Raw genomic sequence first — 15,195 nt, 5'->3', positions numbered from 1 at the left:
CTCACCTGTGCAGTGCTCACCTGCCTCTAGAGCTGCTGAAGGCTCAGCTGGTGGGCAATGCTTAGCACTCCCCACTCCCACCTCGGATCTCGTCGTCCACCTCCAGCTCCATCTGGTATTGCCCACGCCTGTCCCTCTGCACTGCCTCCACCTTGGCGCCAGTCGTAGATGTCTGCCACCTGCACCCCCACAGAGGCTGGCTTTTGAACCCACTCCCAGCCACTTTTCTCTCCTGTCCTCCTCCCCAAAGTGAGCCTCCCCGAGAGAGGCGTCAATGTTCACCACAAACACAAGTCCGATCATGGCACCCTCACTTCAGATGCCCGGAGTGAGTAGTCCTCGGTCCCTGGAAGCCCTGGACTCTGCCACCTCTCCCATCTGTCCCCTCCCTCCTCACTCTCAGCTGCCCAGGCCCCTGGTCAGCTCCTCCAATGCATGGAGCTCGCATCCATCCTGGCTCCTTGACGCCCTATCCTGGAGCTCCTGGCACCTCTGCAAAGGGGCCTTCCCTGCTGTCCCCACCTGCACCTCTCTAGACAATCCCAGTGCTCCCGGCTGCCACCATTTCTTTCCCCGACTAAAGAACAGACCTGACTGTTTCCAGGACTGAATGAAGCTGAGGCAGATGAAGGGGGCAGGGATCTGGAGGGGCTGGGGGAGAATTATAGGCCACGGAGGAATGGAGCTTTGGGTGGGCACGGACAGACCACTGGATTTGGACAGTCGGCCGGGATGCAGGAGCAGCTAGGGCCCAGGGAGCTGGGGGTTAGGTCCCTCAGATCCCGCACGTGCAAAAGTGAGGCTGAGGTTGGGGGGTGGTCCCTCAGCATGTGAGCCCAGGGGGTTCCCGAGTCAAGTGGCAGCCGGAACAGTGGGAAGGGACAGCCAGGGAGGTGGGGAGGGGGCGCTGGCCCCGCTCAGGGCTGGTTGGGGTGGAGGAAGCCGGGGCCCAGGCCACGCCGCCGTCCGGATCCCCTGATTGCTTTCTTTCATCTCGAGTCCTTTCTCAGCCACAAACGTCCGCTAATGCCTCCTTTATCACGGAATTAGGGGATTTAGGGCCGGTCGCACAAAGGGGCCCTCGATAGCGGCCATAATCAAACCCCAATCGGCCGATCTCGGGCGGGCCGGGGAAGAAAGGAGCGCCGGGGATTAGCGCGGTACCGCGGCCGAGTAGGCAGAGATAGCATCGGCGCCGCTGCCGGGCTGAAGCCGCGGAGAGCTTGGCCGCGCTCGGAGAAAGGCCGGCTTAGCTCCTGGAGCCGGGGATTCTGAAGCCATTAGGGGGGGATTAACACCCAAGTTAATCTGCTTTGGTCGCTCAATTGTCAGCAGCAAACGCGCGGGACTGAGGAAGCCTGGCTCCCAGCGACCACAGGGCCTTGCCACCCAGCAGTCCAGAGCTACAAGCTGGTGTGTTTCCCCAGCTGTCACCTGGCCAAGGCGGGCCCTGGAGCCAAAAGGGAGATGAGATGCACGCCTTGGTGGGCTGGCCAACGGGTCTTGATGAGTGGACCCCCTGCCCCTGCCAGCCTTCCTGGGTAATCAGGGAACTCAGAAAAGGATGCTCCTGCCCCCCTCCTGACCGAGACCACTTGCGGACCCTGATAGCCAGTGCAGCCCTGGGTGCCACCCATACACTGAGCTTGGGTTGCACGGCAACACGCATGACACACCTGTCCCCATCAAGCAGGGTCAGGGGGCAGCCTGCAGACTGGGTGGATGCTGACAGCAGCTAGCAGCCCCCTTGCAGACCCTCCATCTTCCCTTTGGGGTCCCTGTCCAGGTATAGCCCCCTGAAGGCCGCTGTTGACCAACTCACTGACAGGGCAGATGTGACACCACCTGCTCTCAAATCATCCTCACTCTTCATCTTCAGTCCTCTCTCACTAGGCGGCAGAGGGAGGGACTGGACCTCTACAGGTCCCAGGTAGGTCCTTTGTCTCTGTCAGGATTTTCCTATCTGAGGAATGGAGCCAGCTAAGGAAAGGCCCAACCAGGATGTGCCAGTGTCGTGTGCGGCCTGTGCTCACTGCTATCTTCTGTGGGGACACAACCCCAGCCCTGACCCCTTCTCCTGTTCCTGACAGCAGGCCCCCAGAGCAGGTGGCTCAGAGGGCTGTGCCTACACCTGCTTCCTCCTCCATGGAGATGTGGCAAGGTCACTGTGCCTTACATGAGCCTACAGGCAGCAACAAGTGGCTGGACTGGAGCTGACCAGGCAGGCAGGATGGGGTGGGCGGTAGCAGAGGAGAGGCTAGTGGAGCGCTCCCCATCTTCTTTCCCATGGCTGAGACTAGGGACATTGGAACAAAAAGTCCCAAGTGGAGGAAAAGACGCAGTCATAAGTACATTTGTCTTTCCTTCCCTCTCATCTCCCTTTCTCCCTTTCTTCCTTCAGCAGTGACCAACGATTCTCTCATCCAGGCCCTGTGGAGGGGACACAGGCGTGAGCCACAGACCCAGGCTCTGCCGTCTGGGAGCTTGGGTCCGAGGACACAGACAACCGGATGGGAGGGCGCCCTTCGGGAAAGGGAAACAGGTACCCCACATGCACATGGGCCAGGCAGGGCCTGAAGGGCAGTGTGAATTACAGGGAAAATGTGGAGGGAGAGGAAGAGTGCTCCAGGGCGAGGAAGCCGCGCCCGCAGCGATCTGGGGTGCGGTGGGGAGCAGGTGAGGCGGGAGAAGCCCAGTTCTGGGACACGCAGGCCAGCTCTAGGCAGGGGAAAGGAGGGGCGGGAGGCCAGGCAACGTCCCCTCAGGCTGGTGCGTCAGGATGGCCCAGGCAGCCTCCAGCGTGGGCCCCCGCTGGTCCCGGGAGGCGCCGCCAGAGGCTCGGGGAGGGTGGACGACGTGGCTGGGCCGGCGAGAATCCAGGGGCTGCAGGCAAGGACGGGGACTCGTGATGAAACCCGAAGATCAGGGGCTGGTGGCAGTGACCGCGAGGGGCCTCCAGGCAGCCCAATCAATATCGGACGAGGGGTCGGGTCAGCGGCGGTGCAGGCGGCAAAGGCAGCTAGGGTCTGAGCAGCGCGGTTCCAGCTCCAGCAGCACCGGGAGAGCGCGTGCGCCGCCCCAGAAGACTGGACGCGCCCTCGTGACGCCATCAGCGCGCGCCGCCCCAACTTCCGAGCGCAAGCGTGGTCGCCCCCACAGCCTCTGGGCTCCGGGAACGCCATCCGACTCGGCGGCCCTCCCTGCCTGGCTGGCCGGTCCCCGAGGCTGAGGAAGTCCATTCCCTTTTCGGAAATGGTCCCCAGGAAGCTTCTCGGTGTCCCCCTGTGGCCGGGTACTGAGCGGGGCCCGGGTGGTAGGCGACCCTACTCCTGGCCCTGGCGGGCACAGCGCCTCTCCCGTGACCTGGGCCGGCCCGCAGGATGAGCCCCCGGATCACGATCGCTGGCATTTTATTTACCTTCTTCCATTACAACCCCAGGCGAGTCTCCCGGGCCCCGAGAGGAGGGGGTGACTGGCCAGGGCCATCGGCAGCGGCGGCAGGGGCCTGCATAGGGCTGCCTCGGGGCGACTAGCAGGATGGCCGCGAGCCTCGGCTGCCTCAGCCCGCAGCGCATGGAATGTGCCTCGGGCCCCAGGAGCTCAAGGAGCCGCGCTTGTGAGACAGAGCTTGGGCTGCTTGGAGCTAGTGAGCCACCGGCCGCGGCACGGATTTGAGCAGAGCTTCGAGGCAGAGGGATGAGATGATGCATCCCTTGAGGTCACTTCAGGAGATGACACTCCTGTGGCTAAGTGTAGCTTCCCAGGTCATGGCTCCCAGGGTCAATGGAGAATTAAGTGGGCGATGGGTGGTGGATGGATGTGATTTGGCAGATGGGACAAATGTGAAAACAGTGTAATAAGGGCCATGTTGGGGAGGGTCAGGGGGTCAGGGTCTGGCCCAACCTGAGCAGAAGGGAGGCTGCTCTCAGGGATATTTGTCAGGTAGGAATGGGTGGAGTGGAACTACAGGGCCACCATGTTTCCCATGGGTCACCCATAGTGGCCTTGTCATGTTTATCCATGATCTTCAGTGTTCTCTGTGGTCCTCCCATCACCCCTTTCAGACTGTCCTTTCAGTTCTCCACTGCCCCTGCATCACCTCTGCCCCTGTTCCGTTTGTCTGTGTTCAGTCCATGTTCCCAGGTCTTGAGGTGGCCCCTGGTTCTGTGCCCCTTACCTGAGACTCTGTGCAGGGAATCTGTGAAAACACAGAGGAAATAAAAAGTGAGGAAAATACTACTCTTGCATCCTCGACCAAGATAGTGTCTGTTGTGAGTGCTGAGACGGACACAACCCCCAAACCAGCATTCTCTTTGTTGGCTAAGAGGAGCCAGACCCACCAACAGGAGTCATTGGCTTTTTTGAATACTAAGCTCTGACTGCCATTCATCATCTACACAGGGACAGAAAACCCGGTCTGGGGGACGTGGCACGCAGCAGTGTGTGAGGGGAACGTCAAGGAATCTGGGGCGCGGGAAGATGGAGCAGGGTAGCTGCCTGGAGGCCTCGTCCCACAGCGGTGAGGACAAGGCTGGAGGTTAGCCAAGCCCTGCCCTAGGTGTGGTCACCGCCTCACCTGCTCCCTTTTCCTTTTCTCTGAGGCCATTGTCTCTCCTGGGCACAGTCCATAAGGTTCAGATTCCAGACTGTGACTTTAACTGGTCACCGTGGCTCTGGCTGGAGCAGGACATGGTGACCTGGAGTCTCCATCCATTCCTCCCATGTGCACTTAGCCACCTCCTGGGGCTCTCCCCAACACTGGCCGAGCATCCTGGTTAGTGGGGAGACGTGGAGCACCAGGCTAGAAATCAAGACCCTTCTGCCTGCAGACTAGCTTGGAGACCCATCCACATGTCTCTGCTCCTCTGCCCCTAAGGGTAGGTGCGCCCCAGTGTTCTTAGTCTGTGCTACTCCCTGCTGCGGGCCTCCTCTGCAGTCTGGTTAAATGCAGCTTGGCTCCCTCCAGGCCCCTGCCTGCCTCTCCAGCCTCCAGCTCTTTCCTGCACCGACACCTTTCTCCTTGGGTCTCAGCTCCAAGACTGGATGCTGCTTACTTCTTGAGGGAATGTGTGAAGCAGCAGCCTACAGTGTGGGTTCTGTCTAGCAGAGTAGGTGGCTCCTCCATGCTCGTGGCCCCAAGGGACTCAGACCCAGCTCAATCAACATTTCTGGCTGGGCTACCTGATGTCTGCCCTGTGATTCAAAGGTGATTCAAGGTGACCCTGAGGATGGCAGGGGTCCAGGGAGGGTGGAGACCCATGCCATCCTACACACCCTGCTCTCAGCTAGTGCAGCCTCGGCCCCTTCCTGTGGAGAGGGACAGGGACAGGACTCGATGCAGGTGTGCAGTGAGTGGCTGGCATCTCTGGAGGTCAGCATGTGGGGGTGGGGGTCCCCTCCACGCAGCCGCAAGGGCTTGGCTGCTCCCAGAACTGCCTGGAACCTGGAGAGACTGTAAACAACCTCCTGCAACCCCAAGAAAAAAGCTGCCATGTGTGAGGGCTTGCTCCGCGCTAAGCGTGATTCTGAGCACCGGCAGGGAGTACAGCAAGTGGATGCTGAGGCCTGGAGGGCAGGCCCCAGAGAGCTGAGTGCCCCTCCAGGTTTCATGGCTGGCACTGTGGACCAGTGTGGCCCACTGTCTGCTTGCCACCCCACAACAAAGCTTCAGAGGTGCAGAACCAGTGGCCTGAGCTCCAGGGACAGGAAGCATCTTGGTGTGGGCTTCTCGTGGTGGCACTTGCATGCCCTAGTGCACAGGGGCGGGAGGGGAGGCTCTGTTGCCTGGGCCCTTTCTCTGTGGCAACAGATTGGGAAGTCTGCCATGAGGATAGAGTAAATGCATGGCCATCCCATCACAGCACAGGTTGAGTGCTGAGCCACCTCCAGCCCTCCCCAGCCCAGCGGCTCTCCCCAAGGAGGCTTCAAAACCCCGTGCTCCCTTTGTACCCCCAAGCCCATGCTTGGCTCTCAGATCCACTTTGGGCCCTTTGCACCCCAGACTCCTCCCCAGCTGCACATTCCCAGAATTCCAGGGATCTGGTGCTGTGTGAGGTCACTAGGACAGGGCAGTCTCCCCAGGGACGGGACCTGTTCACATGGAGTTTCTGGCTGGCAAAAGCTTATTCTCCAGTCTGAGCCAAATGCTTGCATGACTCTTCCCCCACGGAGGCACTTGGACAGGAAGCTGGCTTCTCTGCACAGCCAGGGGCACTGAGTGATCCCATCCTGCCTGAGTGTCCTCCACGTGGCTCACAGGCTGTGGAAAGAGGGGCTTGGCCCCATGGGGACATGCCAGTTCAGAGCTCTGGCCTCCAGCCAGAGGGACACCTTCTTCTGAGGCTCATGGCTGTGGCATGAGGTGCCCAGAGAGCCCTGGTCAGGCAGCCCCACCTCCTGCTGCTCCAGGGCAGCTGCCTCCCAGCCCAGGTGAACAAGGAAGGGCCCCTGTCCAGAGCCTTTGGGTAGCAGATGCCAGACACCCACCCCCACCTGGAGTTCAGAGGCCTCAACATGCCCCCATCTCCTCCTCCTCCCCATGAGCAGCCCATTTCACTCACTGAGGAGCTGGGCATGCCCCAGAGGGGCCCTGGGCAACCCAACCCTTCCCTAAGCTTCCCCGTGGGTGAGGGGCAGGCAGTCATCCTGGGGGCTGCATCTCCTGGGCCCAGCCCCCTGCTTTGAACACTCCCTGCCAGGCCACCCCGAGGCCTTGTCAACACACCCTTTTACCCATGCCATGGGATCTTGCCCACAGGCCACAGGGACGGCCAGGGTGCAGCCCAGATCCTTCTTGGCCTGGCACTGGGCTTCTCAGGGAGCCAACACTGTGGCCACAGCTGCTCTGCCCTGGGTGGACACTAGGCTTTCCCTGTCCCTCTACTGCAGTGTCCTCAGATGGGGGTAGCCTGGTCCCCTGCAGAGGCATGCCACCAATGCCCATGCACAGATGGGTCCATACAGGGACGAACACAGCACAGGAGGCTGCAACAGGATCCGGTTTATTCTGCCTTGGCAGGGTGGTCCTGAGAGTGGTGGGTGCCACCCTGTCCCGGGCGGAGGGAGGGCCCGAGGGCCAGTTAAGGCCAATGGCGGGAGAAGCAGGGGGCTGCAGCCCCTGGAATGCGGTGAAGCCAGGCCGAGGCCCGGAGGCAGCTGTGGTAGGCCAGGGCAGGGTGGAAGGCACCGGACTGGGACCGGGCCAGGGCTACAGGGCCGAGGACCCAGGCCACACGGGCACCCCGGGAGGCGGGGCACAGGGTCACATGACACAGAACATGAAACACAGGCACAGGGCTCACAGTAAGCACATGGACAAGTGGGCACAGGGTCATAGGCCAGATACACACCCAGCCATGGCTGGGCCAGACACTGGGACACAGTGGTGGTGTCACACACAGACCACAGCGGGGACACATGGATTTGACAGCCACAATGCACAGACCAGGCTACAGAGCTCGAGGGACGTGGGAAGGGGCCTTTTGGCACTACTGCACTGGAATCATGTGAGACAAGGGTAGCAGGGCACTCTGGAGGTGCCTGGGGCGGTCCCCTTGTGGCCTCTCTAGGCTTAGTCCGTCTTCCACACTTTATTGAGCAGCTTCACCACTTCATCATAGATGATAAACACTATGGCCACATCCAGGCAGACCCGGCCCAGGCGGGGGACAGTGCCCTTGTAGAATCTGGGTGGGAGGAGGAGTGGGAAGAGGAAGCCAGGTCAGCACAGTGTCCCTGCACAGGGCAATCCCCAGATACTGAAGTGAGAGGCACAGAGGCCTGAAGGGGACGGAGTGGGCAGGCCAGGTAGGCCGGGAAAGGTCTGAGGTGGGGACAATAGCCCTGCCCCTTCCCCACTCACGCCTTGAGCCCCTCCTTCCTCAGGATCTGCAAGCCGCAGTCCCACGTGTTCCGGTATTTGTGCGCCTCCAGGCCCTGCGGGGGACATCAGCAGGCAGGGGCTCAGCAGCTAGCTCTGGCCCAGTCCCCCCTTCCCCCCCACTTCCCGGCCTCTCCACCTGCATCCGGGTCTTAATCACATCCAGAGGAGTGTTTCCAAAGACACTGGCTGCGCCTGCAATAGCTCCGAAGACCCCAGTGATCAGAGGGTTCATGGGCTTGTTGGGGTTGTCCCCTGGATATAGGAGGGGTGAGGTGTGGTCAGAGGGTGCTGGGAGCCTGGATCAGCACCTCAAAAGGTGGGTGCCCGCCGCCCAGGGGTGGCCCCAAAGAGAGGAGAGGAGCTGGTCGTGTGCAGAGACGGGGCCCTGTGGTGCAGACACACCTCGGTACCAGTTGCGCAGGGAGGTCATGACAAAGAAGCGGATGGCCTGGTTCGAGCCCTGCTTCAGGACGGTGGCTGTGAGGCCCTGGTACGTCCCCTTCAGCCCTGGGGGAAGGCAGGCACGGGGTTACCCTGCAGCCTCTCAGGTCCCGGTTGGGAATTGGGGTGTGTATGGGGTGGGTGTTGCACAAAGCCCAAGGCAGGATGGGAGGTGCAGGCCCTTCCCACCCCGGCCCAGGTCCCTGAGCCCTATCAGGAAGGTCGAGTGGCTCACCTTGTTCCCGCACAATCTCCCTAACCCCGTGGAAGAATCCTTTGTACTTGGGGTGTGGAGAGGTCTGGTCGTGGATGAACTTCACCTGAGAGAGAGAAGCAAAGGCGCAGGTTCTCGGCTGCCACCTGGGTGGGTCCTGGCTAGCTGGCAGGCCCAAGGCCCATCCAGGGTGGAGGGAACTGGGGCTGCAGCTCTTCCCCAGGAAGCAGTGCAGCCAAGACCGCCCTGGGCCGCCCACACGGACCATGTCCCGGGACACAGGGCAGCCCACACGGACCATGCTCTGGGACACAGGGCAGCCCTGTGAGCAGCCTCTCCCTTTATGTTTGCTGCTCTTTTCCAGTTTTGGCAGTGAACGTGTCATTTTGTTTTCTACTTTATAAAAGTATTTTTTTAAAGACTTTAAGGCTGCCTTTAGCACAGACTCAGCCTCCACGGGTGGCCCTTCGTGGCAGGCGTCCTGCCCCAGGGCCCCGCGGTCACCCCGCCGGCCTTCCCTGGCGTCCAGGAGACCCTCCCCAGCTTGCCGGTTGCCCCGGGAGCACCGGGCCAGCGGGGCCGCCCGTCTCCGTACTCCCTGCGTGTCCGGGGTCCTCGCCAGGACCTTCCCCACCTTGATGGTCTCCATGGGGCACACGACCACCACGGCCTCGGCCACGCCGGCGCCCAGGCCGCACAGCAGCCCACGCGTGCTGTCCAGCCGTCCCTGGGCATCCCGCATGTGGTTGCTGAGGAACTCGAACATTCCAAACCTGGAGGCGGGAGGCGGATGAGAGGGGCTGCCGCGGCCGAGCCCCCCTCCCGCAGCAGCCCCGGGCCGGGCCTCACCTGACGGCCGCCTTGGGGATGGAGCCGTAGAGCAGGGAGCTAAGGCCGCGGTACAGGCCCAGGACGCCATGGTTACGGACCGTCTGCCGCACGCAGTCCCCTGGGGGAGGGGGCGGTCAGGACCCCACGGCCCTCGGTGCCGCAGCCCTGGGTACCCGCCCCTCGCGGCGCCGCGGCCTCCCCCTCCTCACCGATGCCCCGGTACCGGGGCGGGTGCGAGCGCTCGTCCAGCTGCAGCTGCGTCTTCACATACTCGGTGGGGAAGGTGATGCAGATCTCGATGCCACCCGCCAGGCCGCCTGCAGGGACCGGGAACCCGCTCCTGAGACCCCCGCCCGGCCGCTGGCGCTCGGGCCCCTCCCCCGTCCCGGACTTTGCTCGGCGCGGCCGCCGCGCCAGTGCGCGGGGAACCTGGGCTGGGGCCCCACGCCCCCATGCCCTCACCCCGTTGTCCCGGCGAGGCGCAGGGGTGACAGACAGCAGGCGGGCGAGTCCCAGCGCGCCGGGTGGGGACCAGGACCGCGCCCCCACGACTCCCCAACCCACGGCCCAACCCGGAAGTGGGGCGGGGCCTCAGCGTCCCGGGCCCACCCGGAAGCGCGGCGGGAGAAGGGTCCGCGTCCCGGAGGGGCCCACCTGCCAGGATCGCCTTCCCCGGGTGCGTCAGCTTGGCCTTCCCGGACGCGGGCGCGGCGGCCGCCAGAGCGCGCGGGGCGCGGGGCGCGGGCATGGCGGGCGGGAGGCGGGGCGCCCTGTGGCGGCTTCGGGTCCGAGCCTCCTGAACTCCGCGCTCGGTCCGCGGGGGCGGCGGCGGCCGGTTATGGTCCCGGGGGCGGGGCGGCCGCGTCAGCTCCAGGTCCCGCCCCGCGTGGTCCGAGCCGGGCCCCGCCCCCAACCCGCCCCGTGCGGGCCGGGAAACTGAGGCCTGGGCGGGGCGCGCCGTGGCAGGCGTAGGGGCGGGGCCAAACCGCAGCCAATGGCCGAGGCCGAGTCCCTGGGCTACCGCGAGCGGCGAGGCGGGGGCGGGGCTGCGGGAGGCGGAGCCGTGGCCCAGCCCCGCGCAGTGGGTCAAGGTGCACGGTGTGCCGCTCCGCGGGATAGCGGGCCTTGGGTCTGCGCGACTGCCGAGAGCGGCGGGATCCCCGGGGATCCCGGAGGCCAGGGGCACATCCTCCCCGAAAACACGTGGGGCTAGCCCAGTACCAGAGGAACTCTAACGTTTCGAATCTGGAAGGGGGAGGCGGGTGGCCGGTGAGAAAGGGCTACGCCGCCGGGCCCCCCTCCCGCAGGGAGGGCCTCACCTACGGGTTCCCACCCACACCTTTCCCGGATGTAGAGTTTCTGCGCTCAGCGAACAAGGTCAGGAAAGAGCACAAATGCAAGCGGCTGTATTCTCCTAGGCAGCTTCTCTGGGCAACGGAGGTCCCACACCCCCAAAGAGGACCCAGCAAATCTTTAATGGACTGCGGGGCCTAGGAAACTGGCCCCTGTCCCTCCTACCCACACCAGCACCAAGCAGAGCACTTTTGCCTGGATAAACCGACTTTAATATTTGTGATTGCCAAGAGGCTCAGAGTCCTGTTATGAGGTCCGGTACCTCCAAACAAGATGTGTTCATGTAGTCTTCAAACTGGCCTGGAGGGGGCAGCTCCAGCCAGTCGGGGGCGCCCAGGAGGAATGCCTGGCTCCAGCAGGAGGGCCCACAGTCCAGTCCCTGTTGTCTGCTAAAGCTGGTCTTGCGCCGTCAGCCTCTACCCTGGCCTCCCCAGGCTCTGGGATGGCTCAGAGGTTGCCATCATTGGGTTTCAGCAAAAATAAATATTGTCCAGGTGTCCCTGCCTCCCACTGCATCCCCTGGGCTGCTGGAGTGACACGCTCCTTGGAGAAGTTAGTAACTCTGCAGGTAGGGTGGGTGGTGACAGCGCCCACTACACGCGGAAGTTGTACATTGGAGGCTGGCGAAGTTGGGAGCAGAGGCATATCCATAGGGGAAGCTGGCAGGGGCTGGGCCGATGGCAGGGCCTGCTGTCAGCATCAGCTGCTGGCCTGCAGAGGGGGAAGCCCACAATGAGCAGAGCTCTTCCTGCCCATGGGGGTCCTCTTCTGGCTGCCCCTGAATAGCCCGGGGCCCAGATAGCAGGGTCTGTAGGACCAGCCCTTAGCACCCAGACACAGAGGCACCAAGAGAGCAGGCGCCCAGAGGCAAGGAGCGTGGGGTCAGCCAGAGAAGCTGGCCTGATTAGAGGATAAGCTAGTCTCCAAATGGGACACTTACTTAGTGCAATCAGCTGGGTCTCATTCATGCCCATCAAAATCTAAAAAAACCAGAATGGCATTAATGGTGGAAGGACACACTCAGCAGGACGCTGGAGACCCGCCGGCGTGCTGCACACTCACACCACACCCTCAGGCCTGTGTTGGCCCCGCAGTGTCCAAGCACCCCACAGCCTGTCCGTCCAGTCTGCTCGACAGCCAGGCTGCCCTGGGCAGGTTCTCAGGTGCAAAGCCCCTCCCAGCACACATCAGCAGCAGCCTTGCTGCCCAGGGGCCAGGCCCAGCAGGACACAGCAGTAGTTCACAGCTAGGCAGGCACCCCTATCAGAAGGCAGGCACCCTTACAGCAGAGAGGACAGTGGCCGTGCCAACATTCCTGGACGTACACTTCTCCACACCCAGCAGCCACTGGGATCCTTCCAGCCCCCACCCATCTGTTCCCATCCCCATCCAAAGCCCAGCCAGGAAAGGGCAGTGGGACTTTGACTCCCTCCCTGCTCCCTCCCCAGGGGGCTGGGGGCTACAGGTGCCACCTACCAAACATGAGAGGGGCAGGCTCTGTCACATGCTCCTCTTGCTTGCGCAGACTCTCCAAGGCATCCAGTTTGTCCACCTGCAAGGAGGCGAAAGCATGTGAGCACCCGCTTGACAGAGTGCAGTCCGGCCTCTAGGTGAAAGTGGAGTGGAAGGTCAGGACACAGGGCCTCCAGGAGAATGACAGTGGAGGAGGGGCACATGGGCAGATGTGGAGTGGCTCAGCCCACACCCCGTGCACCTTTAGAATGCAGCAAGGCATGGAAAGGTGAAGCCTCAGTAGCTGGGCTGAGACGGAGCGCCAGGTGGGGCCCCCAGAGCTTCCCAGTGGGCACTGGGGCAGTCAGTTGTTACAGGCTGTGGGTGTGGCCTGCTCATGGGGGGCCAAGTCCTCCTCTGGATACAGGGACACTGCCATTTACTGACCTGCAGGGCTGGGGCCATGTGCAGGGAACACTGCCTGCTTCTGACTCCAGCCAGTCTAGTTTGCCTGCCCCTCCAAACCAGCGAGAGATCATGTGGCTCTCAGAGACAAGTCACCTGGCACCTAGACACTTCACCTGAGAAGCACTGAGGACAAACTGCCTCCTCGCTCTTCCCTGAGGCTTCACCAGGCACTGACCCCACCCACTGCCAGAGAGTGAGGCGGCAGCAGTGCACTAGAGGAGCGGCAGCAACTGTGCAGCTAGGATCCCCTCACAAACACACTGAGTAAGAAAGAGAAGTAAGAATGTGCCCCCATGAGCTGGGGTCTGGGGGGCTGAGAAATGAGGCGGGAGCAAGGGGCACACTTGCTGACACCTAGGGTGAGGGCTGAGCTAGGCCTGTACCCTCCCTACACTGGGAGAGCACTGGGGGCATCTCAGAGGGATGGCCCTGAAGCTTCCCAGATGAGCCACGAGGCCCCGGGCCCAGCTGTCCACCAGGAAGGGACTGTGCTTCTTGTCCGCGCCCTCATTCTCCCAGCACTGCTGTGTGGAGTCAGCTGGGTGCCAGCTCAAGCTGACAATCAGCTCACACCCCCATGCCACTGACTGGGAAACCCCTTGCCAGCCCCCTCCTCTCCTTGAACTCTCCCCATGACAGGTGTCTCATCTGCCCCAGCAGGAATAGGTGGGTGGCAGCAGAGAAGGTGCTGCAGCAGCCACCACTTCCCAGGGCCAGTGGAGTCTGGGAACCCTGGGCCAAGGCTGTGCAGCCACAGTGTGGACCAACGTGATAGTGGCTGCTAACTCCATCATCCACAACAGAAAGGGAATGTGCGCCTCAAAGTCCTGGGGGATCCCCACAAGCACTTTGACCCCCACAGCAATGACATCCCTAGGGCCTGGTGAGCCTGAGTTCCTCTGACACTAACCCATGGGCCTCTACTGCCAGGAAGAGATTCAAGCACTTTCTTTCCTTTTGCTGGTTCTCAGAACACAGACTACTTTCAGGAAAGACACCCGAGGGATGGGAAAACCCACTCATCATGCTGACAGCAGCTTCCACAGGCACGCACCAGACTCTGCACACCACACACTGCATACCACAAACCACATACCACACATGCCGCCTGTAGGGAGCTGCCATCCACTGTGGTGGGGGAACCAGGGCCCTTGTCAGTCCAACCAGTCCATGTTCCCCGGCAGCCCACGAATCTCAGGCCACGTAACCAGAGCTGTCCCTTCCTCCCCACCCCTTGAGAGTCATCAGGGAGTGTCACTCAGGCATGCTATGCAGATGGGATGGGGTCACACTATCCTACAGGAGGGCAATGGCCTTGAATGGCCTCTGGGATGGCCTTTATCAGGGGCTGGGCAGCCCCCTGAAGGCTCTGCAGGCGGCAGGCAGCCCTCCAGGCTAAAGCTGGCAGCATGAGCCCGCCTTCCTGTTTCCTTCCTACCTCCCACTCACCTGGGAGGCCCCTCCCTTCCCTTGCTCCACTGAGTGATGCTTCAGCATGAGTGCTTTCCGAGGGTCTCCATCTGGCTTGAAGGAGGTTAGATAGGCAAGTAGATGCTACTGGAAGTGGCTTTTCCAGTGTTAGATACAACAAACTGTACCAGATGACACTGCTGACACAGGTCTCTGGACAGTGGCTAAAGCTAGATCCCAGCAGGGACTCCTAGGACTTCAACACCCAGGGAGAGTTTTACAATCAGGTACTGTCACTTTGATGAGGCAGAGAGTAATCCTCCCTATAGCTGTTAGAAGGATTCAGTGCATCTGTGAATACTCCTACTATGTGTTCAGCAAAAGGCAGCTACCACCAACCGTATGCTAACAGCTGCACCCCCAGATGCCACTGGGAGCTCCTCCTCAGGGAGCTGGGATTGCCAGCCACCTCACTGTCACCCTGATGAAGTCCAGGGCTGGGGACGAGCACGCCTGTTGTGCTCCCAGCAGTGCGCACACTGGGACAGCTGCCCAGCCGGAGTCTGCAGGAGGGCTGCTGCCAGTGGGCACTCCCCATGATGATTTTCTGGAGGGGCTTAATGTTGGGCAGAAAACCACTTGAGCATGAAGGAAAGCAGCCACTCCTGAAGGCAGCCAGGGCTGGCTGGGGAATCTGGGTTGGCCTCAAAGGGGCCCACCCTTAAGACCTGAGGCCAGAGTCACTGCCAGGGTTGGGTCGTGCCACACAGGGGCCAGGGAGCTGCAGCCGGCCAGGCACCTACCTTGCTCAGGTACTCCCTCATCACCTGAATGAAGTAGGGCATGGCCAAGTCCACGAGGTTGTGCCTCCAAGCCAGCTCAAGCACCATGTCTGGGCGAAGCAGGTCATAGCAGGTGAAGAGACAGGCTGCGAAGCACTCCCTCTTGCCTTCCTCCAGGAACCACTGCAGCAACTTCTGGGCCAGCTCGGCATCCCGCGACTCTGCGGCATGCTGCATGGCATCCTGCAGCCAAGGCAAATGCTTGCTTGGGCACCCTGCAGGCAGAGGCCTTGTGCCTGCAGCAGCTGGGCTAGAGGGCAGGGAGCGGCACTAGGCTCCACCAAGGCCTTCCTGCGCTGTGG

General features: G+C 62.0%; 2 protein-coding genes across 7 annotated transcripts in view; both read right to left on the bottom strand.

The window, feature by feature from the left end:
• Positions 1-6,985: 6,985 nt before the first annotated feature.
• On the bottom strand, positions 6,986-10,251 carry SLC25A1 (solute carrier family 25 member 1). 2 transcript variants are annotated; one of them, XM_024239975.3, is made up of 9 exons: positions 10,023-10,251; positions 9,578-9,685; positions 9,387-9,486; positions 9,172-9,310; positions 8,559-8,643; positions 8,285-8,389; positions 8,019-8,134; positions 7,862-7,935; positions 6,986-7,685 (listed from the first exon to the last, which is right to left on the bottom strand). In XM_024239975.3, exons 1-9 carry the CDS (start codon positions 10,114-10,116, stop codon positions 7,571-7,573), a joined length of 936 nt encoding a protein of 311 aa, XP_024095743.1. In that variant the 5' UTR covers positions 10,117-10,251; the 3' UTR covers positions 6,986-7,570. The 2 variants fall into 2 exon arrangements, with proteins under 2 accessions (XP_024095743.1, XP_024095744.2); XM_024239976.3 differs by having other exon boundaries at positions 9,831-10,247.
• Positions 10,252-10,750: 499 nt separating this feature from the next.
• CLTCL1 (clathrin heavy chain like 1) overlaps positions 10,751-15,195 on the bottom strand; it is a 111,233-nt gene continuing 106,788 nt past the window's right edge. For 4 of the 5 annotated variants that reach the window (XM_054543102.2, XM_054543103.2, XM_054543104.2 and 1 more), the window contains 3 exons: positions 14,855-15,076; positions 12,198-12,273; positions 10,751-11,432 (listed from right to left, as the gene is read on the bottom strand). In XM_054543102.2, coding sequence (XP_054399077.2) covers positions 11,275-11,432; positions 12,198-12,273; positions 14,855-15,076 — 456 coding nt within the window. In that variant the 3' untranslated portion in view covers positions 10,751-11,274. Of the gene's footprint in view, positions 11,433-11,661; positions 11,702-12,197; positions 12,274-14,854; positions 15,077-15,195 lie in introns of all 5 variants that reach the window. The other variant, XM_024239974.3, reaches the window with a different exon arrangement.

This window comes from Pongo abelii, chromosome 23 (genome assembly GCF_028885655.2).
Source record: "Pongo abelii isolate AG06213 chromosome 23, NHGRI_mPonAbe1-v2.0_pri, whole genome shotgun sequence".
Taxonomy (NCBI): Eukaryota; Metazoa; Chordata; class Mammalia; order Primates; family Hominidae; genus Pongo; species Pongo abelii.
This window is presented reverse-complemented; position numbering and strand designations above follow the sequence as displayed.

Excerpts from the sequence above, each read along its gene's own strand:
- SLC25A1 (XM_024239976.3), bottom strand. The coding sequence starts at position 10,116 with ATGCCCGCGCCCCGCGCCCCGCGCGCTCTGGCGGCCGCCGCGCCCGCG. Across the intron at positions 9,487-9,577 it reads GCCCCGGTACCGGGGCATCG|GGGACTGCGTGCGGCAGACG; the intron begins GTGAGGAGGGGG and ends CCCCTCCCCCAG. Across the intron at positions 9,311-9,386 it reads ATCCCCAAGGCGGCCGTCAG|GTTTGGAATGTTCGAGTTCC; the intron begins GTGAGGCCCGGC and ends TCCCGCCTCCAG.